Consider the following 24,927-nt stretch of genomic DNA (forward strand, 5'->3'; position numbering starts at 1 on the left):
TTCACATTAGATTCACTTCAGTTTGGTTCAGTAAGCTACGCCAGCCCAGGACCCACTTTCAGTTTAAAGCATTGCATTTGCGGATCCATTCCTTAATATTTTTTTTACTACCATATATTTGTACAGTAGTACAGCTGCAGTTGAAGACTCACCTTAGATCAGGCCATGACACAACCCACCTGTTGAAGGCCAGTGTTTGGTTTAACATTGTTTGCTTTGGTTATCTCCTGCTTGGAGTACTGTGATGCATTCTACATGGGGCTACCTTTGAAGGTGACTCAGAAATGACAACTAATCCAGAATGCGGCTGCCAAACTGGTGACTGGGAGCAGCTGCCAGGACCATATAACACCAGTCATAAAAGATCTCTATTGAGATCTATATTGGCTCCCTGTTTCAGGGAGCACTATTCAAAATGTTGGTGCTGACCTTTAAAGCCTTAAATGGCTTTGGCCCTATATACCCCCCATCATTCAGCCTGGAAACTGAGGTCCAGCTCCGAGGCCCTTCTGGCGGTTCCCTGATTGTTAGAAGTGAGGTTAACAGGGAACCAGGCAGAGGGCCTTCTCAGTATTTGTGTCCACCCATTAAGGAAATAAACAACTATCTGACTTTTAGAAGACATCTGAAGGCAGCCCTGTACAGTCATACCTTGGGTTGCGAATGTGATCCGTGCGGGAAGCACGTTCGCAACCCACAGTGTTCGCAACCCCAGCACCTCGTCTGCGCACGCACCTGATGCGATTCGGTGCTTCTGTGCATAGCATGATATAGTGGTTCTGTGCATGCGCGAGTGCCGAAACCCGGAAGTAACCTGTTCCGGTAATTTCAGGTTTGGCGCGGTCCGTAACCCGAAAACGCGCAACCCACAGCGTTCGCAATCCGAGGTATGACTGTATAGGGAAGTTTTTAATATTTGATGTTGTACTGCGGTTTTATAAATTGTTGGAAGCTGCCCAGAGTGGCTGTGGCAACCCAGGCAGATGGGTAGCATAATAAATAACTTTATTATTATTAAATTGAATTTGGGATTCTAATTTTTGGGGGGGGGGGGATTGCTTTAAAAAAAGTGGTTATGAGGGAAGAGTTGTCATGGAAGAAGGCGGAAGGAATTAATGCTGATGGCAGGCAGGAAAAATGCCAATCTGAGCCATGGAGAGTGTTGGCATCTAGAGTGTTGGCAAGAGACATGTGGGCAAGTTGACACAGTAGCCGTTGACGGCAGTGGTGATCAGAGGGAAGAGGGACGCTCACGTTTTCCAGCCTCCCCGCAGCAGTGGTGGCACGCTCCGCTTTTCCCTTGGCCTCCTGGGCGAGTTTCTGATTGTTCTGCGACTTGTTTTGCAATGCGCTCACGTTCTGCGCCAGACCTTTGAGGCGGCTCTCCAGTTTCGACTCTGCGTCGACCAGTTTCTCGAGCTTGCGTCCGGCCTGAAAGAAAGAAAAACCGCAAGGCGCAGTCAAAACGCTGACTGCTGAGAAAAAGAGGAAAGCCTACCTGGGCAGAACTTTTCACTTCAAGAATCATCAGTGGCAGCGGGTGGGACTGCATTGCTCTCCTGTTTTCCCAGCACCCGTGTGTTGCAGCTGGTTACAGGGGGAGGAGCAAGACAGGGGGGTGGGGCTTGGCACAGAGTTTGGAGCCTCGGATTGGCTCTGCTGCTGTGCCTGCATCATTACCAGTTCCCTGCTGCCTTGGGGAGACCTGAGAGCAAGGCAGCCCCACACCTGGTTCCCAGCCCATCACTTCATAGCATCATGAAGGAAGGGACAATTGCAGGGCACATTTGCACCATCAGTTTTAATACAGCAAGGAAGTTGTTGCAAACGGACTTTTGTTTTGGCCTTGTGTCTGCTCTTTGACTGGCCTGGCATGTCTCTGCCATGGTGGCCACAGTGTGGCTTTGCATTGGTTGAAATAAACCGTGGTTTAACGTGGATGAGCAGTGTGCTGCTGCTGCTGCTCTGGAACTGGCCACTGAAAGAGTAGAGGAAAGGTTTAAAGAAGCTTTTCTGGCCACCAGGTGGTTCAATTCATCTCACCTGTCTGACGCGGCCAGTCACAGCCTGGATGGCTTCCTTGGTTTTGTTCATAGCTTGCTCTGCTGCCTCCAGTTTGACCTTTGTTCCATTGAGTGCCGCACGTGTTTCTGTGATGGTTTCTTGCACACCCTCCGCTCGCCCTCTGGGCATAAAGCATAACAGAGAGTTGGAGCACTGAAAAGACTAGCAATCTTACTGCAACACGAGTTTTTGTGGCTTAAGGACAGAAGCATTTTATATGCTTCTTCGTCAAACGTAGACTTACCAAGCTAAGTGTTGTCCAATCACAAAAAATAGCAGATTGGAATTCCTCACACCCAACCCCCCTCCCCCGTATTTTAAAGACCCCCTCACGGAATAAATTTGCAAAAAGTAAGCTTCATCCTCCTAAAATGGCACACCCTAACAAGCCAAGCTACTATTAATATTAATACTATTTATTTATTAGATTCATTAGTCACTCATTACCCAAAGTTTTCTGAGCAAGTTGTAACATATTTTAAAAACATAAAGATAAATACACGACACCACTGACAAATTCAAACCCAAACACCTATTGTTTTAGGTATTGCTCACAAGTCATGCCAAAACACATTCACATGCACTGCAGAGGAGCTGGCCAGAATTCTTGGGGCTTGTTTTAGCTTTTCCAGGATACAGTTTATATAACACTGCTAAAAACTGGCCCCATTGCCCAGCCAGTTTTTACCAGTAATGACCAGAAGCTGGTGCATATTGCTACGATATCAGGACTTGAACAAATTATGACATTGTGAAATATGCAATTTGATTAACATAAAAAAGCTCAATTAGCAAAAATAAAATCTGTGGGTCCGTCTCCCCCACTGACATAGAGACTCACTTAGCTAGTTCCGCTTTTGCCAAGAGTTCCCTGGTACGGTTCAGGCTGTGCACCGTGTCGTTCAGGATAATGTCCACCCCGTCCAGCTGACTGATTCTATCCCGGATGTCCTTAATCAGGTTGCTGATCTGATCAGGGCTGCTGGGTAGGGAGATGTTGAGGACCTGCTGAGCCACAAGCTCAATGCTCTCAGGATCAGCACCTTCCTCTATGGAGACAAGAACAGGCCTGGAACTATCCATCCTTGTTTCCCATCCACCCATGTAGGCCTTGGCACAGGACCGTCTTTACCTGGGGTGCAAAGGGTGCTGCGCACCCGGGCGCCAGATTCTGGGGGGTGCCAAATGTATACCTACTGTATACCAGTCCCTCTCGATCGGCGGCAGTGAAAAGCAATGGAGCGGAAGTCCCTGCCCCCCCATTACTCTGTTATTCGTAGCATCAAATACTCCCAACGAGTCAGGAAACAAGCATTTTTTTCCGCTGCGTCATTGTTACAGGTGAGCGTTTCCACCCCAAAAAAGCTTAACTACCTTGAGTTTGCACCCCCCTAAAAACGGGTCAACAACTTTGGCTTCCCCCCTTGGGGGCGGCTAAACTAAATTTGGGGATGCTGGGCGGATCTTTGCACCCCGGCGGCGGCGCATATGCTAAAGGCAGCCCTGGCTTGGCACACACACACGACCCTAAATCTAGATGTCCAAATGCCAACATTTCACAGCACGACTTAGTGCAACTATGCTTGCCTATACTGTATAACTTGTATATTCCCCCCGCCAACCCCGTTTGTTTTAAAAATGTTTTCAATATTGTGTTTTAATCATTGTAAGCTGCCCTGGGACCTTAGGGCAAAGGGCAGGTGATTAACAACATCACCGCATCCATCCCTTTGCATGTCATATTGGACTGGTGTTGCATGTCACATTGGACTGGTGCTACCTGCTAGGAAGTCCTTTATCCTCTGGATAAATTCCCGCAGCTTGGCCGTCGACTTCTCCACACGGTTCCGGGCCCCCTGTGCACGGTCCAGAGTGTCCCGAGCATGGCTCCTGGCATTCTGCGCCAAGTCCTGAATTTCTTGCACCTAAGAGTGAACACTGAAGCTTAGTATCCCGAAGCAAACAGCCAGGCAATGATAGCTGTGTCAGCTGTGGGGAATGGAGTAGAGCGGAAAAGGGGGAAGGGAAGAGGTTTGGAGAGGATGTGTGCCATCAGGGCCGCCTTAAGTATATCCAGCGCTGTGGTGCAGAGAACCCTCCGGCGCCCCCCCCCCCATTTCCGAGAGTTAACAACCTTTTTATGACGCTGCCAGCAGCTTTGTGGGGCTGGAGGAGGCGGGCAGCGGCTGGAGGGCGACTCCTCTGGTGGGGAACAGGCGTGGCGCTGTTTCAGTGAGGCGGGCGAGGGCAGCAAGCTGATGCCAGGAGGCGCCGCGTCCAGCCTCCGCCTTTTCCCTGGCACCCTCCAAAACTTGCCGCCCTGGCGCCCCGCACCACTTGCCTCTATGGGCAAGACGCCCCTGTGTGCCATGAAGTTAAAGAAAACCCCCTACCTGCATTATACAGGCAGATTTCAGGGAGGGAAAGGGGGAAAAGCAAAACACCTTTGCCTTTTCCCACCCTTCGGAAACTTCACCATTCTGCTAGACAGCTCAGATGTGCAGCTGGGAGTCAGCCCCAAACACTTTAAAGTACTATGTAGCTGAGCAGGAGAAGATCCCAGGAGGGTGGGAAAGGGGAAAAAAAAGGCCTTGCTTTTTCTTTCACCCTCCTGAAACTTTCCATCCTTAAGAGAGGCACAAGGTCTCTGTCCCAAGCTGACAGGAGCCCAACCCTTGAATAAATCTGCAGTGAAGTCTTTGCCTCAAGTTGAATGGCATTTCTTCTTAACCTGTTTACATACACTTCTGCTGCTACTGTACCTTGCTAGCAATGGTACTCAGGTGCCTTGAGCTGCTCTCCAGCTGGTGAGAGATGTTCTGAGCTGTAGAGAGGGCCTTCATGGACACAGGCAGCGCTCCAGTGCAGCCGGGGCCCCCGCAGTGCCGCTGACCTAAGCTGTCCCGGCAGGAAGCCCCTCCGCAGGGGGTCTGCTCACAGCCCTCTTCTCCAGAAGCACCGCAGATCTAGAGCAGCAGGAGTCCAAGATCAGTGCAGGGAAACAGGAGTCTGGTGAAAGCCCCCATCCCTTGCATAGAAAAATGGAACAGGAGAAAGTAGGGCCAGAACTGGGGGCAGGAGAAAGTGAGGTTCTCATCTCCCCCCATTTCCACATTTCCATGTTAGCCTGCAAATATTTTTCAAACAATCCCCCATAAAGATTCACCAGCAAATTTTAATGCAAATTTACCCTTATATACAGCATTTTGTATTCTGTTCCCCCCAATGCAGCAAGCCCCAGAGCAACTTATAATTTATTTTTATTTTTATTTTTATGTTTATTTTTATTCTTATTCTTATTATTATTGCCCCACCCATCTGGCTGGGTTTCCCCTGCTACTCTGGGCGGCTCCCAACAGAATAATAATAATAATAATAATAATGCAATAAAACGTCAAGCATTAAAAACATAACATTATGCAAGTGTTATGTTTCAGGGATCGTGCCTAAAGCCAAAATGGCATAAAGTCAAAATACATTGGGTTCAAGCTCAGGCGGGATGGCCAAAATCATTTTTCCTCGAACCCTGCCCCACTTTCCATTTTATTTTGATTTCCTGACATGGATGTAAAGCGAAATGCACACTAGTTAAATGTGTGTAAGTTGTGGGCTTACTGTATGCACATCTTTACAAAGCGCCGCTCCCTAATATAATGTGTTTTGTATCTCCCCCCCCCCCAACATGCACACTTTATCCTAGCACATGCATCTCTGTACACATGACTTGGCTGGAGAATTATGAGGACGGATTCCAAACAATGGCTCCCATCCTACTACCACCATCCAACCCAGTTTGCATAGTATTTCAGAAAGCGCAAATTAGCCCTTCGATCCAGAATTTCCACTCCATCCCTATCACCCAGGCCACAGCTCTCCTCTCTAACAAACACCTCTCTGCTCCCCTCCGTTCTCTTGCCCCGCACCCTCGCCCTGAACAATAACTCGCCTTCTGGTTGATCCTGCTCAGACTGAGGCTGCCGGCCTTTTTCTGGAGGTCGCGCAAAGACTTCCGCTGAGCAGCTGCCGTCTTGCGGAAAGCATCTCCCTTGCGTCTCAGGAGCTCAACGGTGGCCTGATGCGTGAGCTTGGACTGACCCACCGGGCTCTGAGAGCCGTGGACGGAGCTGTTTGCTTGCTGCTGGGCCAGCTGTGACTCCTGGAAGAATCCCAGGATGCTTTGGAAAGACTCTGCCGGCAGAAGAAGAAGAGAAGAAGAGTTTGGATTTGATATCCCGCCTTTCACTCCCCTTCAGGAGTCTCAAAGCGGCTAACATTCTCCTTTCCCTTCCTCCCCCACAACAAACACTCTGTGAGGTGAGTGGGGCTGAGAGACTTCAGAGAAGTGTGACTGGCCCAGGGTCACCCAGCAGCTGCATGTGGAGGAGCGGGGAAGCGAACCCGGTTCTCTTAACCACTACACCACACTGGCACAAAAGAGGTACATTTCAGGGGTGGCCCCGTGACCCGTGCCTAGATCCTTCTTCTGCTCGGATACCGCCCCCCACATTTCTTACTGTTGAAGCTGGCATTTGTCATCCTCTGCAGCTGGCTGTTGAGGTAGCTGATGGTGCGGTTGAGCTCCTCTAGCTCTTGGCTCAGCGCATTCAGACGCCTCTTTTGCCCGCCAGCTTCCTTCTCGGTGCCGTCCAGGTGTGAGTCTGTAGCCTGCAGCTGTTGCCAGAGCTCATCTGTGTCCGCTCTAGTGGTGGGAAGGAATACAGCATGTGTGTCCAACTCAGCTGCGGCGCTTGTTGGGCAAAGCGCTATCTCGTAGGCCTACCTACAGAGAGGTTAGGCTAGCCTCAGCTAGAGCCAGGGCTTTTCCGGCTGTGGCTCCAATCTGGTGGAAGGCTCTGTCACAAGAGACTAGGGCCCTGCGGGACTTGACAACTTTCTGCAGGGCCTGCAAGACAGAGCTGTTCCACCAGGCCTTTGGTAAGGGCACATCCTGACTTCCTCCTTTGGCAATCTTCACAGAACTTTAGCGTAATGGTTCCCATCAATTTGAGTTGAACTAATTTTATAATGAAATGATTTTAGAATGTTGTATTATTTTATTGTTGTTAGCCGCCCTGAGCCCGGCTTCGGCTGGGGAGGGCAGGATATAAATAAAATTTATTATTATTATTATTACCTCGCAGGGTTGTCGGGAGTGGGAAAATCAGGATAGAAATAAGGCACGCAAAATGATTCAAGTGCCGCATGTCCCCAAAGCTGGGTGGCAAGGGAGAATACAAGGTGGATAGGACTGCATTACCAAATTTTGTTGGTTTATAGAGCTCTTCCACCACCACGCCTTTTGCCTAATGGTTTTGGGAACTTTAGCGCTGATAACTCTCTAAGCGGGAATGTGCTGATAACTCTCTAAGCTGGAATGTGCGCAGAGGAGGGTGACAAAGACGGTCAAGGGTCTGGAAACCATGCCGTATGAGGAACAGTCGAAGGAGCTGGGTATGTTTAGCTTGGAAAAGAGGAGACTGAGAGGAGATATGATAGCCATGTTCAACTATCTAAAGGGCTGTCACATGGAAGATGGAGCAAGCATGTTTTGCTCTGCTCTGGAGGCTGGGACCCGAACCAATGGCTTCAAGTTACTAGAAAGGAGATTCCGACTAACCACCAGGAAGAACTTTCTGACGGTAAGAGCTGTTTGGCAAAGGAACGGACTCCTTCGGGAGGTGGTAGACTCTTCTTCCTGAGAAGTTTTTTTAAACAGAGGCCAGAGGGCCATCTGTCAGGGATGCTTTAGTTAAGATTCCTGCACCGTAGGACTAGACAACACTTGGGTCCCTTCGAGCTCTACATTTCCATGATTCCGTGATTCTATAACTTCTAGCTCCTTTATCCCCACACCCCAAATTAAGATGTCCAGGAGTGGATGCTTGTTAATTGGTTTTTCAGTCTGGATGTGCCCACAGAGGAAAATGTTGAAGCACAAAGGTTATCATATCCTTCAATTTCTGGCATGCACAAACCGAATAAGACCATTTCACACTTAACAACTTGTTAAGTGTGTAAGGACAAAAGAAGTAATTATAATTTATAAGTTTTCATGTTATTTTATTTGTGAAAGCAACTAGAAAAAATATTATGTTGGGAAGATCTCACACAGGTGAAGGGAAGCAGTGGGGAGGAGGGGAGGGTTAGGTTCAATTTGGGAAATAAAATAATATATGGGACAGCAAAGGATATAATAGATTCTTATAGAATAGTAATATATTGTAACCAGAATAGAAGTTCAAAAGGGGAAGTAGATGTATTTTTTAGTATTTTCATTATTGTAATAGCTATTATTATTTCTTATTGATAGAAGGCAATGTTAACTCAGACTTCTTTGTTTTGCTGTCTGTATAATTTTCTTAAGTCAATTAAAAAAGCAACAACAGGGGGCCGCTAGGGGCGCCTTGGAAGATGGCCGACAATACCATCTCTCCAGCTCACACGAGGTAATTAAGGAGATGATGATGGGAGTAAATCAGCCTCCCAAATTCTTCCCGGTGGAAGGGAAGATGCCGCCTCGTCCGCGGTTGCCCATAAATCACTCCCGAGTTCGAAAGAAGGAGGGGGTGAAGGCACTGGACGGAAAGCCCTCGAGCAAGCTCAGATCTCCCTGACACTGTCTCTGAGAGCGACTCTAGTTGCATTTCTTAAGATGAAAAATTGGAAATAAGAATTATTGTACATGCTTCAAGCGAAGAAAAGGGTATGTTAGCTGCTAATTAAGCCTGCCACTGAGAAGTTAAGAGTGATGGAATGGACTGGACAGAAGACAACATTAAAGAATAACATCTATGCTGGTATGTTGAAACGGAACGGAAAGGGGGGGGGCGTTTTCTTTCTTTTACTACGATATTACCTAACAACCCCTCCCCTAGAAGAACCGTCATACGACTTATAGCAAGTGAGATTGGAAAATAAACTGTGTGGAAATAAAAATATCAACTAAAGCTTTTGTTTTGTGAAAGATTTGGAAAGAAAATAAAAGGCTCTCTTGTGACGCAGTTTTTAATCAGGATCCGCCATTACGAGACAGACTATGTTGCGAGATTAATAGTCAGAGGGGGAGGTGAGCCATTGCTCTGTTATCATGTTTGTATTCTAAGTTCGATGGCAAATCTTCCCTGGAAAGACTGATTTATGGTGCAACTTGTCTGGGAAAATTAATGAGCAGACGCTTAGATTTTATTTCATCGGAACTGAGAAAGATGGCGTCTGCCGCCCAAGCAGGACTTTTGGATCAGCGTGTGAAGATTTATTGCAAACAAAAGACTTACCAGCTTTAAAAAAGGGAGAGCCTTACAAAGTTCACACAGAATCATAATAATGTTTACTTTAACTCGCCTGTGGAAACAACTCAGAGGCTATTAAGAAGAAAAAGGATAACAACAAGAAGATCGAAAGATGAGATTGGTGAATACTAAAAGCAGCAGAAATATGAGATGACTGGACCCTTACTGAACTCGAAGCATGGGAACCCCCAACAAAAATTTATAATTTGGCAAAATATTTGGACTTTATGATATGTATTGGAATAATTAATGTGATATGACTGGATTGCTAAATGGAAAACTTAATAAAAATTATTAAAACAACAACAACAGACCATTCCCCCCTTTTCTGCTTCCCTCCAATTCTACCTCACGTCTCCTTACCTGGTATCTTCCAGAAGGGCACTGAGCTGCCGCAACAGGGGAGTGCTTGGACTGCTGCTGTCCCCAAGGAGCCGCTCGACGTCAGCCAGCCTGTCCTCCAGCTTGCGCATGCGGCTGCTGCTGGCCGCAGGGATGGGCCCCCCTTCCTTCAGGGCCTGCACTGTGCCCTGCAGCCGCCGCAGCTGTTCCCAGAGCTGTGCCAGAACTGCGTCCCACTGGCCGAAGCAAGGGTGGCAGGGGGAGCAACAGGGGAAGTTCTGTTGGAAGCCCCGCCGGCACTGGTCGCAGCGCGGCCCCGTGAAGCCACCGCGGCACGGGCAGTGCCCCGTGAGACGGTCACACTGCAGGCTCTCAGACCCCGTGGGGTCACACTCACAAGCTGCAGGGGGCAAAAACGAGAGGTCATTCCCCAAGCAAGCTTTGGCTTTAGTTTGTTTACGTACCATTTCATTCCGAACCAGTGCAAAAGCCAGTTGCACCGCATTGAAATACAGTGGTACCTTGGGTTACATATGCTTCAGGTTACATATGCTTAAGGTTACAGACTCCGCTAACCCAGAAATAGTGCTTCAGGTTAAGAACTTTGCTTCAGGATAAGAACAGAAATCGGGCTCCGGCGGCAGCAGGAGGCCCCATTAGCTAAAGTGGTGCTTCAGGTTAAGCACAGTTTCAGGTTAAGAACGGACCTCCGGAACGAACTAAGTACTTAACCCAAGGTACCACTGTATAAGCACGCACCATTAAAACACACCTTACAAAACATTACAGAAACACAGTATGAGTGGACTCTCCGTGCCCTTACCACAGCAAAAAGACTGATACTGATAAACTATAAAAATAACAACGCGGCTCCCTAATGTGATTTTATTGGTGATTTTATTGGTGTTAGCCGCCCTGAGCCCAGCTCTGGCTGGGGAGGGCGGGGTATAAATATTATTATTATTATTATTATTATTATTATTATTATTATATTCTACAATTGGATTGAAGACTTCTATAAACTCGCAACATATGAACAACTTGCATATAAACGCAGACTTGCCATGGACAAATTCAATGATATTTGGAATCCATTCTTACAAATACTGTAATAGGTTAAGATCTGGTGAAGTACAATAACAAGCTTGTAAAGTATACAGTTTTGAGGGTTTTTGCCCTCCCCCCCTTTATTTCCCCTTCTACACGGGTTCTGTTTCTCTTTTTCTTTCTCTCTCTTTTGTTTATGTCTCACCATGTTTAGTGCACATATAATTATGTACGTTTTGAACTTTCGATAAAGATGTTTAAAACACATGCACACGATAGAACCATCACTCTAAAACAACACAGCAATCGTAATAGTTCAATATGCTAAAGATACACAGCCCACGTGTGTTTTTGTGGGAAGACGGGCAAAAGCAGCGGTTATCCCATAAGGTAAAGGTAAACGGACCCCTGACCATTAGGTCCAGTCGTGGCCGACTTTGGGGTTGTGGCGCTCATCTCACTTTATTGGCCGAGGGAGCTGGTGTACAGCTTCCGGGTCAGGTGGCCAGCATGACTAAGCCGCTTCTGGCAAACCAGAGCAGCCCACGGAAACGCCGTTTACCTTCCCGCCGAAGCGGTACCTATTTATCTACTTGCACTTTGACGTGCTTTCGAACTGCTAGGTGAGCAGGAGCAGGGACCGAGCAACGGAAGCTCACCCCGTCGCAGGGATTCGAACCACCGACCTTCTGATCAGCAAGTCCTAGGCTCTGTGGTTTAACCCACAGCGCCAACCGCGTCATAATAATCACAATCATAATAGTTCAATATGCTAAAGATACACAGCCCACATGTGTTTTTGTGGGAAGACTTGGCAAAAGCAGCGGTTATCCGATAACTCACTTGCAAAGAAGGATCAGCTTGCACAGTTGCCTACCAGTCAATAGACCAGGGGAGGCATTTCTTTAGGGCCAACAATATTGGGGCAACCACCATTAGCAGAGAAGCACAGGGTGCTCAAGTAAGGCATTGTCAGAGAACCTGAGCTTGGAATGCCAGGAGGTGGGGAAACTCATCCTAACCCTCATGGGCCAAATTTGACAGGTGGGTGGTGTTAGCCATCTGTCAATCACCTGACCTCACAATGCAGCGCCCACGCACAATGTTTGGAGCGGAAGATTCTCGCTTGCACTGTGCACTTGAACTCACCTAGACATTCCCGTTCCGGGTCTCCCCAGTGATCCTCTTGACAGTGGGAACAAACACGGCCCCCAAAGCCCGGCTGGCAGTGGCATTGCCCTGTGAACTGAAGGAAGAGAAAGGTGAGGCGGTGGTAGTAGGGCTGGAACGCTGGTGCACAAGCCGCCCAGGTTCCTCCCCCTCTTAGGCTAACGCTCTCGAGCGCTCGGCCACTTTACCATGTTGCAGTCTGACCGTAACGAATGGGCAGGGTCACAGTTGCACGGCTGACACCCCACGTCACTGCCGAAGCCCCAGAAGTTGGGGGCGCACCTGTCACAGTTCTTATCTACCACGTTGGGGCGGCAGGGGCAATTGCCTGTAGTTCGATCGCAGTGGCAGATGCCTTTGGAGCAGTGCGAGGGCAGCGTGCCCTCTTCGTTGCAGGTACAGCCTTGGGAAAAGAGAATTTATCTGAATGCTGCCAGCGTTTTCAAATGTACACAATTTCCCCCCATACATTCAATCAATGTTTCCCCGTCTTCTCTAAACGTATATTCTTATTGTTCTCTTATTCTACACGTTAAGTCTGCAAGCTGCGCGTATTCTGTCAGCTTAATTTGCCATTCTTCTTTAGTTAGGACCTCACTCGTTTTCCATTTTTGGGCTAACAAAACACAGGCCACAGTAGTAGCATACATAAGGTAAAGGGACCCCTGACCATTAGGTCCAGTTGCGGACGACTCTGGGGTTGTGGCGCTCATCTTGCTTTACTGGCTAAGGGAGCCAGCGTTTGTCCACAGACAGTTTTTCCGTGTCATGTGGCTAGCATGACTAAGCCGCTTCTGGCTAACCAGAGCAGCGCATGGAAACACCGGTTACCTTCCTGCCGGAGCAGTACCTATTTATCTACTTGCACTTTGACGTGCTTTAGAACTGCTAGGTTGGCAGGCGCAGGGACCGAGAAACGGGAGCTCACCCTGCCGCAGGGATTCGAACCGCCGAGCTACTGATTGGCAAGTCCTAGGCTCTGTGGTTTAACCCACAGCGCCACCCGTGTCCCTCTGTAGTAGCATACATAAATAACCTTGGAAATTTCAGTCTGAATTATCCCCAACAAAAAGGACTCTGGTTTTTTAGGGGAAAGTACTTTTAAACATTTTTTCAATTCATAATGGAATATTTCCCAGTACTGTTTTACCCTTTTACAAGCCCACCACATGTGAAAGAACGTTCCCTCAACCTCTTTGCATCTCCAGCACTTATCAGATTCAGTCTTATACATTTTAGCAAGCCTACTCAGTGTTAAATACCACCTGTAAATCATTTCCAGGTAGTTCTCCTTCAAAGAATAACATTTTCAATTTCCATCAACCCTGCTCATCTTCACTAGCAAACTCTTATTTGTTCTCTGTTCTCCAGCATCTTACTGCTGCTTTCTTCACTACCACCTAAAGTGACCACCTCACTCTACCTAATGAAGAAGAAGAAGAAGAAGAGTTTGGATTTGATATCCTGCCTTTCACTCCCTTTAAGGAGTCTCAAAGCGGCTAACATTCTCCTTTCCCTTCCTCCCCCACAACAAACACTCTGTGAGGTGAGTGGGGCTGAGAGACTTCAAAGAAGTGTGACTGGCCCAAGGTCACCCAGCAGCTGCATGTGGAGGAGCGGGGAAGCGAACCCGGTTCCCCAGATTACGAGACTACCGCTCTTAACCACTACACCACACTGGCTCTCTCTGTTCCATGGACTACAGATCTACTCAAGCCTGCCATACCCTCCTTCCTCTAGCCTGCATGGGCTCCTCCAGCCACAACAAAGCCTGCCAAACACCACTTCTCATTCTCAAATCACAAGTTCCTCCCAGTCATCCTCACAATCCAGGCCCGGCCACCCTACTCACGTCGGCAGCTACGCTGGAAGGCATTGCCGTAGTAGCCAGGCTGGCACTCAGAACAGTGGGGCCCGCCAGTATGGTAAAGGCAGCGAAGGCATTGGCCGCTATGTGGATCACAGGCTTCGGGGTCGCTGGGGTCAATGTTGTTGTTGCACTGGCAGGGGCGGCAGGCTCCACCTTCCTGCTCAGGGGCTCCAAAATAGCCGGGCGAGCAGTGGTCACACCGTGGTCCTGCCAGAGACATGGGGCGTTATTGAGGGGTGGGAGCAGGACATGCAGACCATCACTGCAGTCAAACCAACAATACATGCTTTTCTAGATGGGCACACGAAGGGGTTGTGGCTCGCAGGGCTTTTGCGAGAGAGAACTCGGTGAGATCACTTCCTTTGTTTACCTTGGCAGGAAGCTGTAGCCCTAGATATTTCCTTCCTGCCTGGGCAGCCCGTTCTTTCCTCGCCACGCTTCCAAGCTGACCAAACGTATGTGTCTGAGCTCTGCAGCTCAGACACCATTTCTGAACTTGCATTTTGTACTTTTGTGACTTAGATCGTAGTTATAAACCTGCCTTCATTTTGCTTCTGTACCTGCTGCTTCAAGAGCTGGATTATGTAAGTAAACAATACTTTTATTTCTTCACAAAACCATGTGTGGTTGTTGTTTTTAAGGGGAAGAAAAGGGGCGACAGTATTCCTTAAAGCATTCTGGATTATTGTTTCTAGAAGGTTAAATCAACCTTGTTTCAGCAAATGATGGCACTCTGCTGATTTCACTCACATGAGCAAGGAAGGGCAGTAACTAAACAATATATCCTCTCCTACTGCCTAAATCCATTCCTACAGAACACACAATTACTTAGTGGTGGCCGTTTCCCCTCTTTTCTCACTATGGCCCAATGGGAAGTGGAACTCTGTTGAACTGTTTTCACTGACTTTTATCATGACAACTAGAAAGGTTGTTGCCAGGTCAGAAAAATTGGGAGCTCCTTCACCTCCTTTTGTGTACCTCTTCACAATCAACCAATTCTGTTGTGTTTCTGGTCAAGGGTAGAGGTGGGTCTGGGAAGGGCAGGGCCATGGAGATGCTAGAATTCAAGGCAAGAAGGAATACTGTACTGCTAGTTAGGTTCAGGGGCTCAGTGGTGCATGTCTTTACATGTGCAGAGAATCAAGAGAAGGGGAGATCGATCCAGCCTGCACAACTTACAACCCACCAAGCTGAATGCAGTCAACTAGTCACAAATATGAAAGCCTATCAGGGACTCAGGAAATTTGCTGGTTGTGCCACCAGCCTAACATGTGGAATGCCCATCATCTAGCACAGCCTTTCTCAACCTATGGGTCCCCAGATGTTGTTGGACTACAACACCCATCACCCCTAGCTAGCAAGGCCAGAGCTCACAGATGATGGGAGTTGCAGTCCAACAACATCTGGGGACCCACAGGCTGAGAACTGCTGATCCAGCAGATTATGACCCCTGGGTGGTGGGTGTTCTGTAAGTCATTGGTTGAACAGGTCATTAATAGCAGGATAATAAGACTGAGTCAGCGCATTAGTCTGTCTAGCTCAGTACTGTTTACTCTGACTGGCAGAAGTTCTGCAGAGTTTCAGGCAGGGGTGTTTCACAGCCCTACGTGGAAATGTCAGGGGTCGAACCCGGGACCTTCTGCATGCAAAGAAGATGCTGTGCAATTGAGTCACGGACCTTCATGGAGCACAGCGGCAATCTGAAAGGGTGGTGGAGGTGTGCTAGAGGACAGTCTTGCAGAGGCTGTGTCCTCAAAATGGCAACTTATATAACCGCATCCCTTGCCCTTTCGATACGCCTTACCTGTATAGCCAGGAGCACAAAGGCAAACAATCTGATCGGTTTCCCTGTCGGTATGGCAGGAGATGCCGTGATAGTGCCGAGACCCTGGATACCCAGGGCAAGGGCAGGGACGGCACTGTTGCCCTGAGCCCAAGACGGGGTCTCCATAGTAACCATCCAAGCACCTGTGATGGGGTAAAAAAAGGAGAACAGAGGCAGTAAGAGCAACCTTAGGCGGCGGTGGTTGTTAGTAGTAATTTATTAAATGCCCTTCATCCTAATGCCCAGCAATTAAAAACACAATATTAAAAACAATTCAAAACTACTTACAACCACAAAAGTAGGGTGGGTCCTAAAAATATGCACCTCTTATGTCAAATTATCACCCGTTCTTCCTGGCCACTCTTCATCACAGCTGGTTTTGCCCCAGTATAAGCCTTATTAGTATAATCTGTCGCTCCATCCCACAGTTTAGCCTCTTTCCAATGCTTCTCGCAGTGTCTCTCTCCTCCAGTAATCTTCCAGTGGAATCTCCCTGTTTCCTCCTAAAACAAGCTAACAGTGCCTGCTCTAATCTTTTCCTTGAAGGCTGGTATCAGGGGGCCAAGCTGCGCTGCGTGATTCAGAAAAAAAGGTATGTCCCCTCTGCCTCTTTCTTTCTCTCTCTCTCTCTCTCTCTCTCTGTGTGTGTGTGTGTGTGTTTGTGTGTGTGTGTGTGTGTGTCTGGGCAGAACATCCATGTTTGAGATGGAAAAATGTGGGAAGAGGGGCTGTTTGACTCTGACAAAAAAAGACTGTTGTCTTTTTTCCAACCTGCTGCAATGGAACACTTTAATAAGGGGAATATTTAGTGTCTCTTGTCAAATACCAGCACCAATCTTCCGAAGGAAAGGGACACCCCCTCCATCCCATTTTCCAGTCCAGAGCCCCCCAGCCATAACGAACTCAGCCCTCCACACTGCAACATTTTATTGCAGTTGGGATCCCGTCACATTTTCCCACGAATCCCACATGCGTACCTCTCACAATGGCGGCCAGCCGTGTAATCGCGGCACCGGAGGCAGGCCCCCGTGTGCAAGTCGCACTCCTCCGAGTGCCCGTTGCAGTGGCAAGGCCGGCAAGTCGGGAAGCCCCACTGGCCTGGTGGGCACTGGTCGCACTGGCGTCCGATGGCACCATGTTGGCACCGGCACTGCCCGCTTACTGGTTCGCAGATCCTGGAGACTGAGCCTTCGGGGGAACAGGCACAGGCTGTGGGGACAAGGGCCAATGCTTTCAGCGTGACAGGTGAGGGCGCATTAAGCATTAGAAATTATGGCACAGTTCTCTGGAAAGTCCCTAATGTGGAGATTGCGCCCAATTTCCTGGCACAGGGTATTTTCAGAGAGTTCAACGTGGCAGCTATTGCCAAATCCACAAGACAGGAAGCTCTCCCAAAACACAGCTCCTTAACCTCTAGTAGTAACCACCCAGGCTGAAAGGATAATAGGGGTGGGTGGCAGCAACGTTAAGTGGGTCTAGCTGTGGTCATATTGACCTAGGACCCAGAAGCCCTGGGTTCAAATCTTCACACAGACCCAGGGGGAAAAACACTAGAGTATTGTGGCAACTTAAAGATTAACAATTTCTAGGTACTGGAGAAGGCCTTTGATTGTTTCTGCTGCAAGAGACTAATAAGACAAGGCTGCCCCTTCAGAAATATCTACCTCACAGGGTGGCTGTTAGGAAAAGAGAACCATGCAGGCCGCCCTGAGCTCCTTGGAGAAAAGTTGGGACAATAGTAATAATAATAATAATAATAATAAATATGAAGATGGTTACTTAATCCCATCTCCTCATCCCAATCTGAAGAGGTTCTCCTTTTTTGAAGGGACTATACATTAAGGTCAGAAAGTGACTCAAATTCACACCATGCTTTTGAAGCACCTTGATAAACATTCCTGCCTTCCATTAAAGAATCATGGGAGCTGTAGTTTGTTATGGGTGCTGAGAGTTGTGAGGAGACCCCCACCTCCATTCCCCTCATGGAGCTCCAATTCCCAGAGTGGTTCAAAGATCAAGGACAATTCCCTCTGTGAGGGAAATAGGGAGGGTCTCCTCACAACTCTCAGCAGCCTTAACAAAACTACATTTCCCACAATTCTTTGGGGGAAGCTGTGCCTGCTTAAAAGTGGCGGTAGTACATGTATGGTTTGGATGTGGCTTAAGTTAGTCAGGTTTAACCACTGCCTGGAGTTGTAGGAGCTTGAATAATACCTAAATATATAATGATAATCCCAAAGAAGACAATCTGCTCCAGTCCAGTTCTGTTGCTCAACTGAGGCCTCTATGACTGGATGGGGCCTCTCAAGCCACAGAGAATCTGTTCTGGAGCTTAGCACTTGGTCACTGGGGAGCTGAGACTGCTTTTGTAAAGGGAGCTGGTTCCTCAAGGGAATCTAGCTCAGGGGTGCTGTCTCTGGGTGGCACCTAGTCAGAGCGGGATCTTCTTCCCCCCTGTGTCAGGATCCCATTTGCTACTCTGAGGATCAGTAATATACATAGCTGTCAACCTTCCCTTTTTTGGCGGGAAATTCCCTTATTCCAGCGCCATTTACGGCTGCTTCCCACTGCTATCCCGGATTGTTAGATATCCCGTAGATTGTCCCCGGGACAGGTGAGGCTGCTGATCCCTTATTTTCGAGGCTGCTGATCCCTTATTTTCAAATCTGAAAGTTGACAGCTTTGGTAATATAGCCCAGCCACAAATTTTTCCCTTCCACTCTCAGTGAAAACTAGGCTTAACAGTTGAGGAAAAGACAAGGATGACCATGAGGGAGGCAGTACATGCAGTCCCTGCCTTGATTACTCACGGCTGCAGCCGTAGGGTCCGAATCCGTAGGTGCCCGGGACACACTGGTCACAGCGCCGACCCATCACGTTGGGCTTACACTGGCATTGCCCTCCCAGTTTGTGGCAAACACTGCTGGTGGAGCCCTGGGGGTCACACTGGCAGGCTGAAGGCGGAAGAAACCACAACAGTTAGGGAAGTAAGCGAGGCGGGGGGAAAGACGAGAGGCCCTCACCTCCCCACCCCAATGCCAAGGAGACTGGGAAGAGGGACAAGTGGAGATGCGCTCCAACACACTGAACACAAGCACATCACTCTAGAGCGGATGCACGTGAGCGAGAGAGGAATACAGTGGTGCCCCGCAAGACGAATGCCTCGCAAGACGGAAAACCCGCTAGACGAAAGGGTTTTCCGTTTTGGAGGTGCTTCGCAAAACGAATTTCCTATGGGCTTGCTTCGCAAGACGACAATGTCTTGCGAGTTCCTGCGGGGTTTTTTTCTCTCCCCCCCCTTTTCTAAGCCGCTAAGCCGCTTATCAGCTGATCCGATCAGCAGATAAGCCGCTAAAAGCCGCTAATAGCGCTAATCCGCTAATCTGTCAATGGGCTTGCTTCGCAAGACGAAAAAACCGCTAGACGAAGAGAATCACAGAACGGATTCTTTTTGTCTTGCGAGGCACCACTGTATTCCTGCTTGTAGTAATGTGGTAAAATGCAACATACAAGTTCATAGGGTGAGGCCGCAGGTGGCGAAATCGTGCAGGTTAGTCTAGAACATCCATCAGACAGACAGATGCCGCCCAAATCCTGAGAACCTCGGTTTTTGTTATCTTTAAAATTAGCATGTTTCTATGCCCCATTGTAGTCAGAGATACCTGGAAATATTTCACAACGGTGCTAAAAGCTTGTAAAACAGATGCGCTGCACAATTCCCACTGCAGAATTTTTTTTTGGGAGGGGGGGAAGTTGTTTACCTCTGAATTGTAGATTCCTCTTCTCATGTTTCCCCAGTCTTTTTACATAAAGGTGAGTTAAACCGGAGGAACTCTCCTCTGCCATACCAACGCTGGGTTTACTGATTCTAGGCAGCACCTCACCAACATTTGGGCCTTTAATTTCCACAGCTGCCTTGCAGTGAGTCAGACCATTGGTTCATCTAGCTCAGTGCTGTCTACACTGGCTGGCAAATGCTGGAGAATCTGGGATCTTCTGCGTGTAAAGCAGACGCTCAGCCATTGAGCCCTTCTACAAACCATCGTCCTAGGCCCTGGCAGCAAACTGAACCACCTAGTTCAAGAAGGCTGCAGCTATGCAGTAAGGTAAAGGTAAAGGGACCCCTGACCATTAGGTCCAGTCGTGGCCGACTCTGGGGTTGCGGCGCTCATCTCGCTTTATTGGCCGAACCAGAGCAGCCCTAGGCTCTGTGGTTTAACCCAAAGCGCCACCCGCATCCCTTGCAGCTATGCAGTAGCAGCCTCTCAAAATCTGTGGGCAGAGAAATGGGACTATTTCATCATTATTATTATTTTCCCAAAGGGAGGATAAATTATTCAACAATTTATTGCAGGTGGGGCTCACCATTAGCAGCAGCACAGCTGCTTCCTTTTTCCTTAAGTTGCTTTAAGAGCGCTGCACTGTGGTCTAAACCACAGAACCTAGGGCTTGCCGATCAGAAGGTCAGTGGTTCGAATCCCCGCAACGGGGTGAGCTCCCATTGCTCGGTCCCTGCTCCTGCCCACCTAGCAGTTCGAAAGCACATCAAAGTGCAAGTAGATAAATAGGTACCACTCCGGCGGGAAGGTAAAAGGTGTTTCCGTGCGCTGCTCTGGTTCGCCAGAAGCGGCTTAGTCATGCTAGCCACATGACGCAGAAGCTGTACGCCGGCTCCCTCGGCCAATAAAGCGAGAAGAGCGCCGCAACCCCAGAGTCGTCTGCGACTGGATCTAATGGTCAGGGGTCCCTTTACCTTTACCTTTAAGTAGCAGCAGCAGCAGCAACAACAACAACATGAACAACCTGTCCGCCATTTTGCATTCCCCCACCATTACCCGAGACCTGGCATCATTCCAGGACTTTGTGCGTTGGTGGAAATGGCAACCACACACACACACACAAAAAAAATGGTAGAGACTAGAGAAAAGTATGCAAAGTGGCTTTCTTTCTCAGGCGTAAGAAAGTATCACTCACGCATAGCCCCATCATGCATCAGGGCAGAGATGCTGCACAGCAGGCTGGCACAGGTCTCGGCCAGGTCGGGCATGGTGGCCATGCGGAAAACCTCTAGGCAGGTATAGCGCTCCAATGCTTCCCGGCGCTCCACCGCTGCAGGACTGCTACCATGGAGCCCGGGCAGCTCCGTCACACGGGGCAGAAGGACCAGCTGTAGCAAGGAGGGAGACACGTCAGGAAAAGTCTGGCCTGGTTGGGACAAGGACTGAAGTTGGCTCAGCTGTTTACGTAGCACACAGGAGGGGACTTGCTAACTGGGAACGTGTGTAGCAGGTCCAGAAATCTACCGCAGAAGGTGCTGAGACGCATTCCCAGAAAGACTCTGGCAACTTCTGCAGAATCTCTTTTGCTTGAGTGGTGCTGGACATTGGCACATCACTGTTTTTTGAGTGTGCGTGTGTGAAGATTTAAAACCTGGTTCTTTCTCACCGAGTCAACGAGGATGAAGGCTGCAGGGTGGCGCTGTGCCACCCCTGCCCGCTGGAATCGCACGGTGATCTCATAATGGTTCCTGGGCTCGAAACAGAAGGGCCGTGGCAGGAGCACATACCTGGAAGACAAAGGTGAGAGACGGGGAAAGGCGGAGAACACACAAGGGGTAAGACTAGGCCCAAGAGGGTTGAGGAACCCAGCTCATAAAATGCAGGTGTTTGCGGACTTGGAGAGGGTTGGTGGGATCGTTCTCAGCTGCCTTGAGGAGAAAAATGTGGCTCACTTTCAAAGTTTGATGCTGCGGACCTGGCGCATCCACCAGCCTCTGCCATGCAAATTGTGCCTGGATCACATGTGAGACCCACATCCACATCATCATCATTTATTATTTGTACCTCACCCATCTGGCTGGGTCTCCCCAGCCACTCTGGGTGGCTTCCAACAGAGATTAAAAATACATTAAAACATCAGTCATTAAAAACTTCCCTAAACAGAATAAAAAAATTCCTTCCAGTAGCACCTTAAAAACCAACTAAGTTAGTTCTTGGTATGAGCTTTCGTGTGCATGCACACTTCATCAGATACCTAAACAGGGCTCCCTAAACAGGGCTGCCTTCAGATGTCTTCTAAAAGTCAGATAGTTGTTTATTTCCTTGACATCTGATGGGAGGGCGTTCCACAGGACGGGCACCACTACCAAGAAGGCCCTCTGCCTGGTTCCTTGTAACTTGGCTTCTCACAGTGGGGGAACTGCCAGAAGGCCCTCAGAGCTGGACCTCAGTGTCCGAGCTAAATGATGGGGCTGGAGATTCTCCTTCTGGTATACGGGCCAAGACACAGTACATTTGCATCACACTTCCCCCACCACCACCACCACAGAACTTCAGGTATACAGTGGTACCTCAGGTTAAGTACTTAATTCGTTTCAGAGGTCTGTTCTTAACCTGAAACTGTTCTTAACCTGAAGCACCACTTTAGCTAATGGGGCCTCCTGCTGCCACCGCGCTGCCGGAGCATGATTTCTGTTCTCATCCTGAAGCAAAGTTCTTAACCTGAAGCACTATTTCTGGGTTAGCGGAGTCTGTAACCTGAAGCGTATGTAACCCGAAGCGTATGTAACCTGAGGTACCACTGTACTGGGCTGAGGCCTTTTAGGGCCTCGCACTTGGCCTTGCATGCATAACAGAATCTCATCTCCCCCAGCCATGACAAGGATACTGCCTGAGGATGATGGGAGTTGTAGTCCAAAACATCTGGAAGGCACTAGATTGGTGCAGGCTGCCTTACCCTTCAGAAGAGACTGACAGCAGCATTCCCAGGCCATTAGAGGGGACTAGAGAGGCAGTTGGCAGATCAAGGAAGGAGAGAGGAGAGTCGGAGCAGGCAGATGAAAGAGAAGCAAAACACAAGATGAAGAGAGGGGCTGGTGGCTGTTATTTATAGCCTCACTATGTATATTAGTTAAAAGTCCTCTACATATAATATTAGAAGTTAGAAGTTAGTTACAGAGTGGGTTGCTTACTGAGACAACTGTTGGTGCAATTCTTAAAAAAAATATTAAAGTACAACTCATGGGCATAGCCAAGAGGGGGCGAGGGGTAGCTGTACCCCCCCAAATCAATAAAAATCAATTCGAATCTGAGGTTCTGCCCTCCGAAAAAAGCCTGCCTCCCGCAACAACAACAATACAAAATAATAACCTAACAACAAATTCTTTTCCAAGAAAACGCCTTTCTTAACAGTTATGGCAAGCCCAATAATAATAATAATAATTGAATAATAATTAAATAAAGCAACAAAACATGCAATGATGCTCATTCGAGCCTCTGATAGTTATCATTACCGATGAGGAGGCCCTTTTGAATGAAACCCTACTTAGCCATGATATTGTAAAAGGGTTATAATTACTTTCCCCCTGCTTACTGCTCTGAAGTTCCTTAAACTTTCACTAGCCTCATTCAAATTTATCTTCTTTTCCCCATATTTAACCCATAGTATCTTGGTCATTTTAATCAAAGTGGGCATTTCCCACATATACCATTCTCTAATATGCGGGATTTCTCTGCCACCCCCGCCACCCCCAATATTTTGTTTATAGAGTCCTGCTTTGTGCCATTCTTTAAAAAATATTGGCAAGGCTTTTGGGGTTTTTTGTGTGCTCTCTGCCTCTGCCACGAGTCTAAATTATAAATTTTACCTCATCTTATTATCTGAACCTGAATAACTGTCTCTGCCAGGGCATAACAATAACCAGCCAACCTCTAATAGCTGTCGGGAGGGGGGGGGGGACGCTTTGCCTGCAGACTGCAGTGGGTCTGCTTTGTTCCGCTGCCTTAGATAATCTTTTTCTGAGGGAACAATGAGAGCCGCTTCTTTCATTTCACCAACCTGCCTGCCAGCGATAAAAGAGGGTGGCAACGATTCAAACCATCAAACTGCTTCAGGGGAAACACTTGTATGCCCCATTTCCTTCCTTCCTTCCTTTTCTTTTTAAAACCCAGGAAATGTTCCGAACCATTAGCAAAGAGGGAGAACAAATTTCAAAGAAGATGAAAGGGGATCTTGAAAAGGGGTGGATGAGGAGTAGCCTTTCAGATCTGGGGGCTGAGGGTTTTTTGTTTTCTTGCTTCCCCCTCACTCCCCCAATAGGGCTGCTAGAATACAAATGTGGCGGCCCCAGAAAGAAACAGATTCTGAGGTTCTGAAATTGCACAGGCCTGTCAGATAAGAAGTTCGTCTCTCGCCATAATTCGTTCGCCTATTTGTTAACGTCTTATCCCAGCCTTCCTCTAGAGAGCTCAGAGCCGTGTACATTGGTCCTGCCCTCCATGTTATGATCACAGCCTCCCTACAAGGTAGGCCACTCAGTGAGATTGTGGCCTGAGTGGAGATTTGAGACTGGGTCACCCTAACCCTTGTCTAGCCCTCTAATCGCTACACGTAAGGGATGTGTTGAGAACGGCAGCACAAATACCTTCTGCACCCCACTAAGAGCTATGGAAGAAGTGTGGATCAGGGGAAGGTGGAATAGGTTCTGTTATGTACTGAAGTTTTCACCCTGGGCCAGCAGGGGGATACTGTAGATAGTTTTCACTCAGGTCCACATATGCAAATAAGGGATCGAAAGTGATGTTCAGTGATTGGATAGTTACAGAAAGTGGTTACTGTTGCGTTGTAGTGGAGCTCTATATAAGCAGGCTGGCTGAACCCTTCAGTTCAATTCTGTTCTGGCCTGTGAGTAAACAAGAGCTGTTTGAAGAATCGCTGTGTCGTCTGATATGTTCACCCACAACTTAACAGGTTCCATAAAACTAGTTTTTACCCAGAGATGGACTACAGCCCAAAGGGAAGGTTTCCATCTTACCTGTAACCGAAGAATCATGGAGGGCAACCATCTGCTCTCCCCCCTCACAAAAAAAAAAAAAAAGGTGCTTCCAGGCTGTGGCTATTTTGAGGTAGGATTCAATCACATACTGGCAAATTCAGGTTTCACAATTAAAGTTAATTTGGAGCTCTTGTGCAACAAACTAGCTTCCCCTCTCCCCTTCAAAAACAACCCCAGACTTTTGTGATATTAAAAGTAACAGGGAAAATGCTCTGGAAAGTGTGGGATAATATTTGCCTGACACAGCATCACCTTCCTCACAAACAAATCAGAACGAACGTGCAGTTAACAGGTTGTTTGTTCAAACTCAAAGATTGTGTCAGCCATTTAAAATTTTCAAGCTGTGCATTTTGCCCCTCCCTTCCTGGGCTAATCACACAAAGAATATGATTTCCGGAGCATACATAAAGTATCTCCCGTCTACCCCCAAATAATTGTAATATACAATTGTCTGTTCATTATAAATCTGATACACAATTGCTAGTGT

At 48.1% G+C, this 24,927-nt stretch overlaps 1 protein-coding gene and 1 long non-coding RNA gene across 4 annotated transcripts in view; one reads left to right on the top strand and one right to left on the bottom strand.

The window, feature by feature from the left end:
* LOC308471543 (laminin subunit beta-1-like) overlaps positions 1-24,927 on the bottom strand; it is a 68,994-nt gene that overhangs the window by 3,887 nt on the left and 40,180 nt on the right. For all 3 annotated transcript variants that reach the window (XM_080995591.1, XM_080995589.1, XM_080995590.1), the window contains exons 18-33: positions 21,053-21,173; positions 20,582-20,774; positions 18,418-18,561; positions 16,585-16,816; positions 15,587-15,750; positions 13,765-13,989; positions 12,101-12,315; positions 11,892-11,988; positions 9,717-10,095; positions 6,579-6,763; positions 6,011-6,252; positions 4,827-5,030; positions 3,845-3,989; positions 2,906-3,113; positions 2,044-2,185; positions 1,255-1,431 (exon numbers count right to left, since the gene is read on the bottom strand). In XM_080995591.1, the coding sequence (XP_080851717.1) occupies positions 1,255-1,431; positions 2,044-2,185; positions 2,906-3,113; positions 3,845-3,989; positions 4,827-5,030; positions 6,011-6,252; positions 6,579-6,763; positions 9,717-10,095; positions 11,892-11,988; positions 12,101-12,315; positions 13,765-13,989; positions 15,587-15,750; positions 16,585-16,816; positions 18,418-18,561; positions 20,582-20,774; positions 21,053-21,173 (3,073 nt within the window). The remainder of the gene's footprint in view (positions 1-1,254; positions 1,432-2,043; positions 2,186-2,905; positions 3,114-3,844; positions 3,990-4,826; positions 5,031-6,010; positions 6,253-6,578; positions 6,764-9,716; positions 10,096-11,891; positions 11,989-12,100; positions 12,316-13,764; positions 13,990-15,586; positions 15,751-16,584; positions 16,817-18,417; positions 18,562-20,581; positions 20,775-21,052; positions 21,174-24,927) is intronic.
* Positions 6,771-8,333, top strand: LOC308471730. Its single transcript, XR_013983129.1, has 2 exons — positions 6,771-7,414; positions 7,451-8,333. It is a non-coding gene; the product is annotated as an uncharacterized lncRNA (long non-coding RNA).

Source organism: Podarcis pityusensis (genome assembly GCF_964106645.2).
Source record: "Podarcis pityusensis genome assembly, chromosome: 2".
In the NCBI taxonomy this organism is placed as follows: domain Eukaryota; kingdom Metazoa; phylum Chordata; class Lepidosauria; order Squamata; family Lacertidae; genus Podarcis; species Podarcis pityusensis.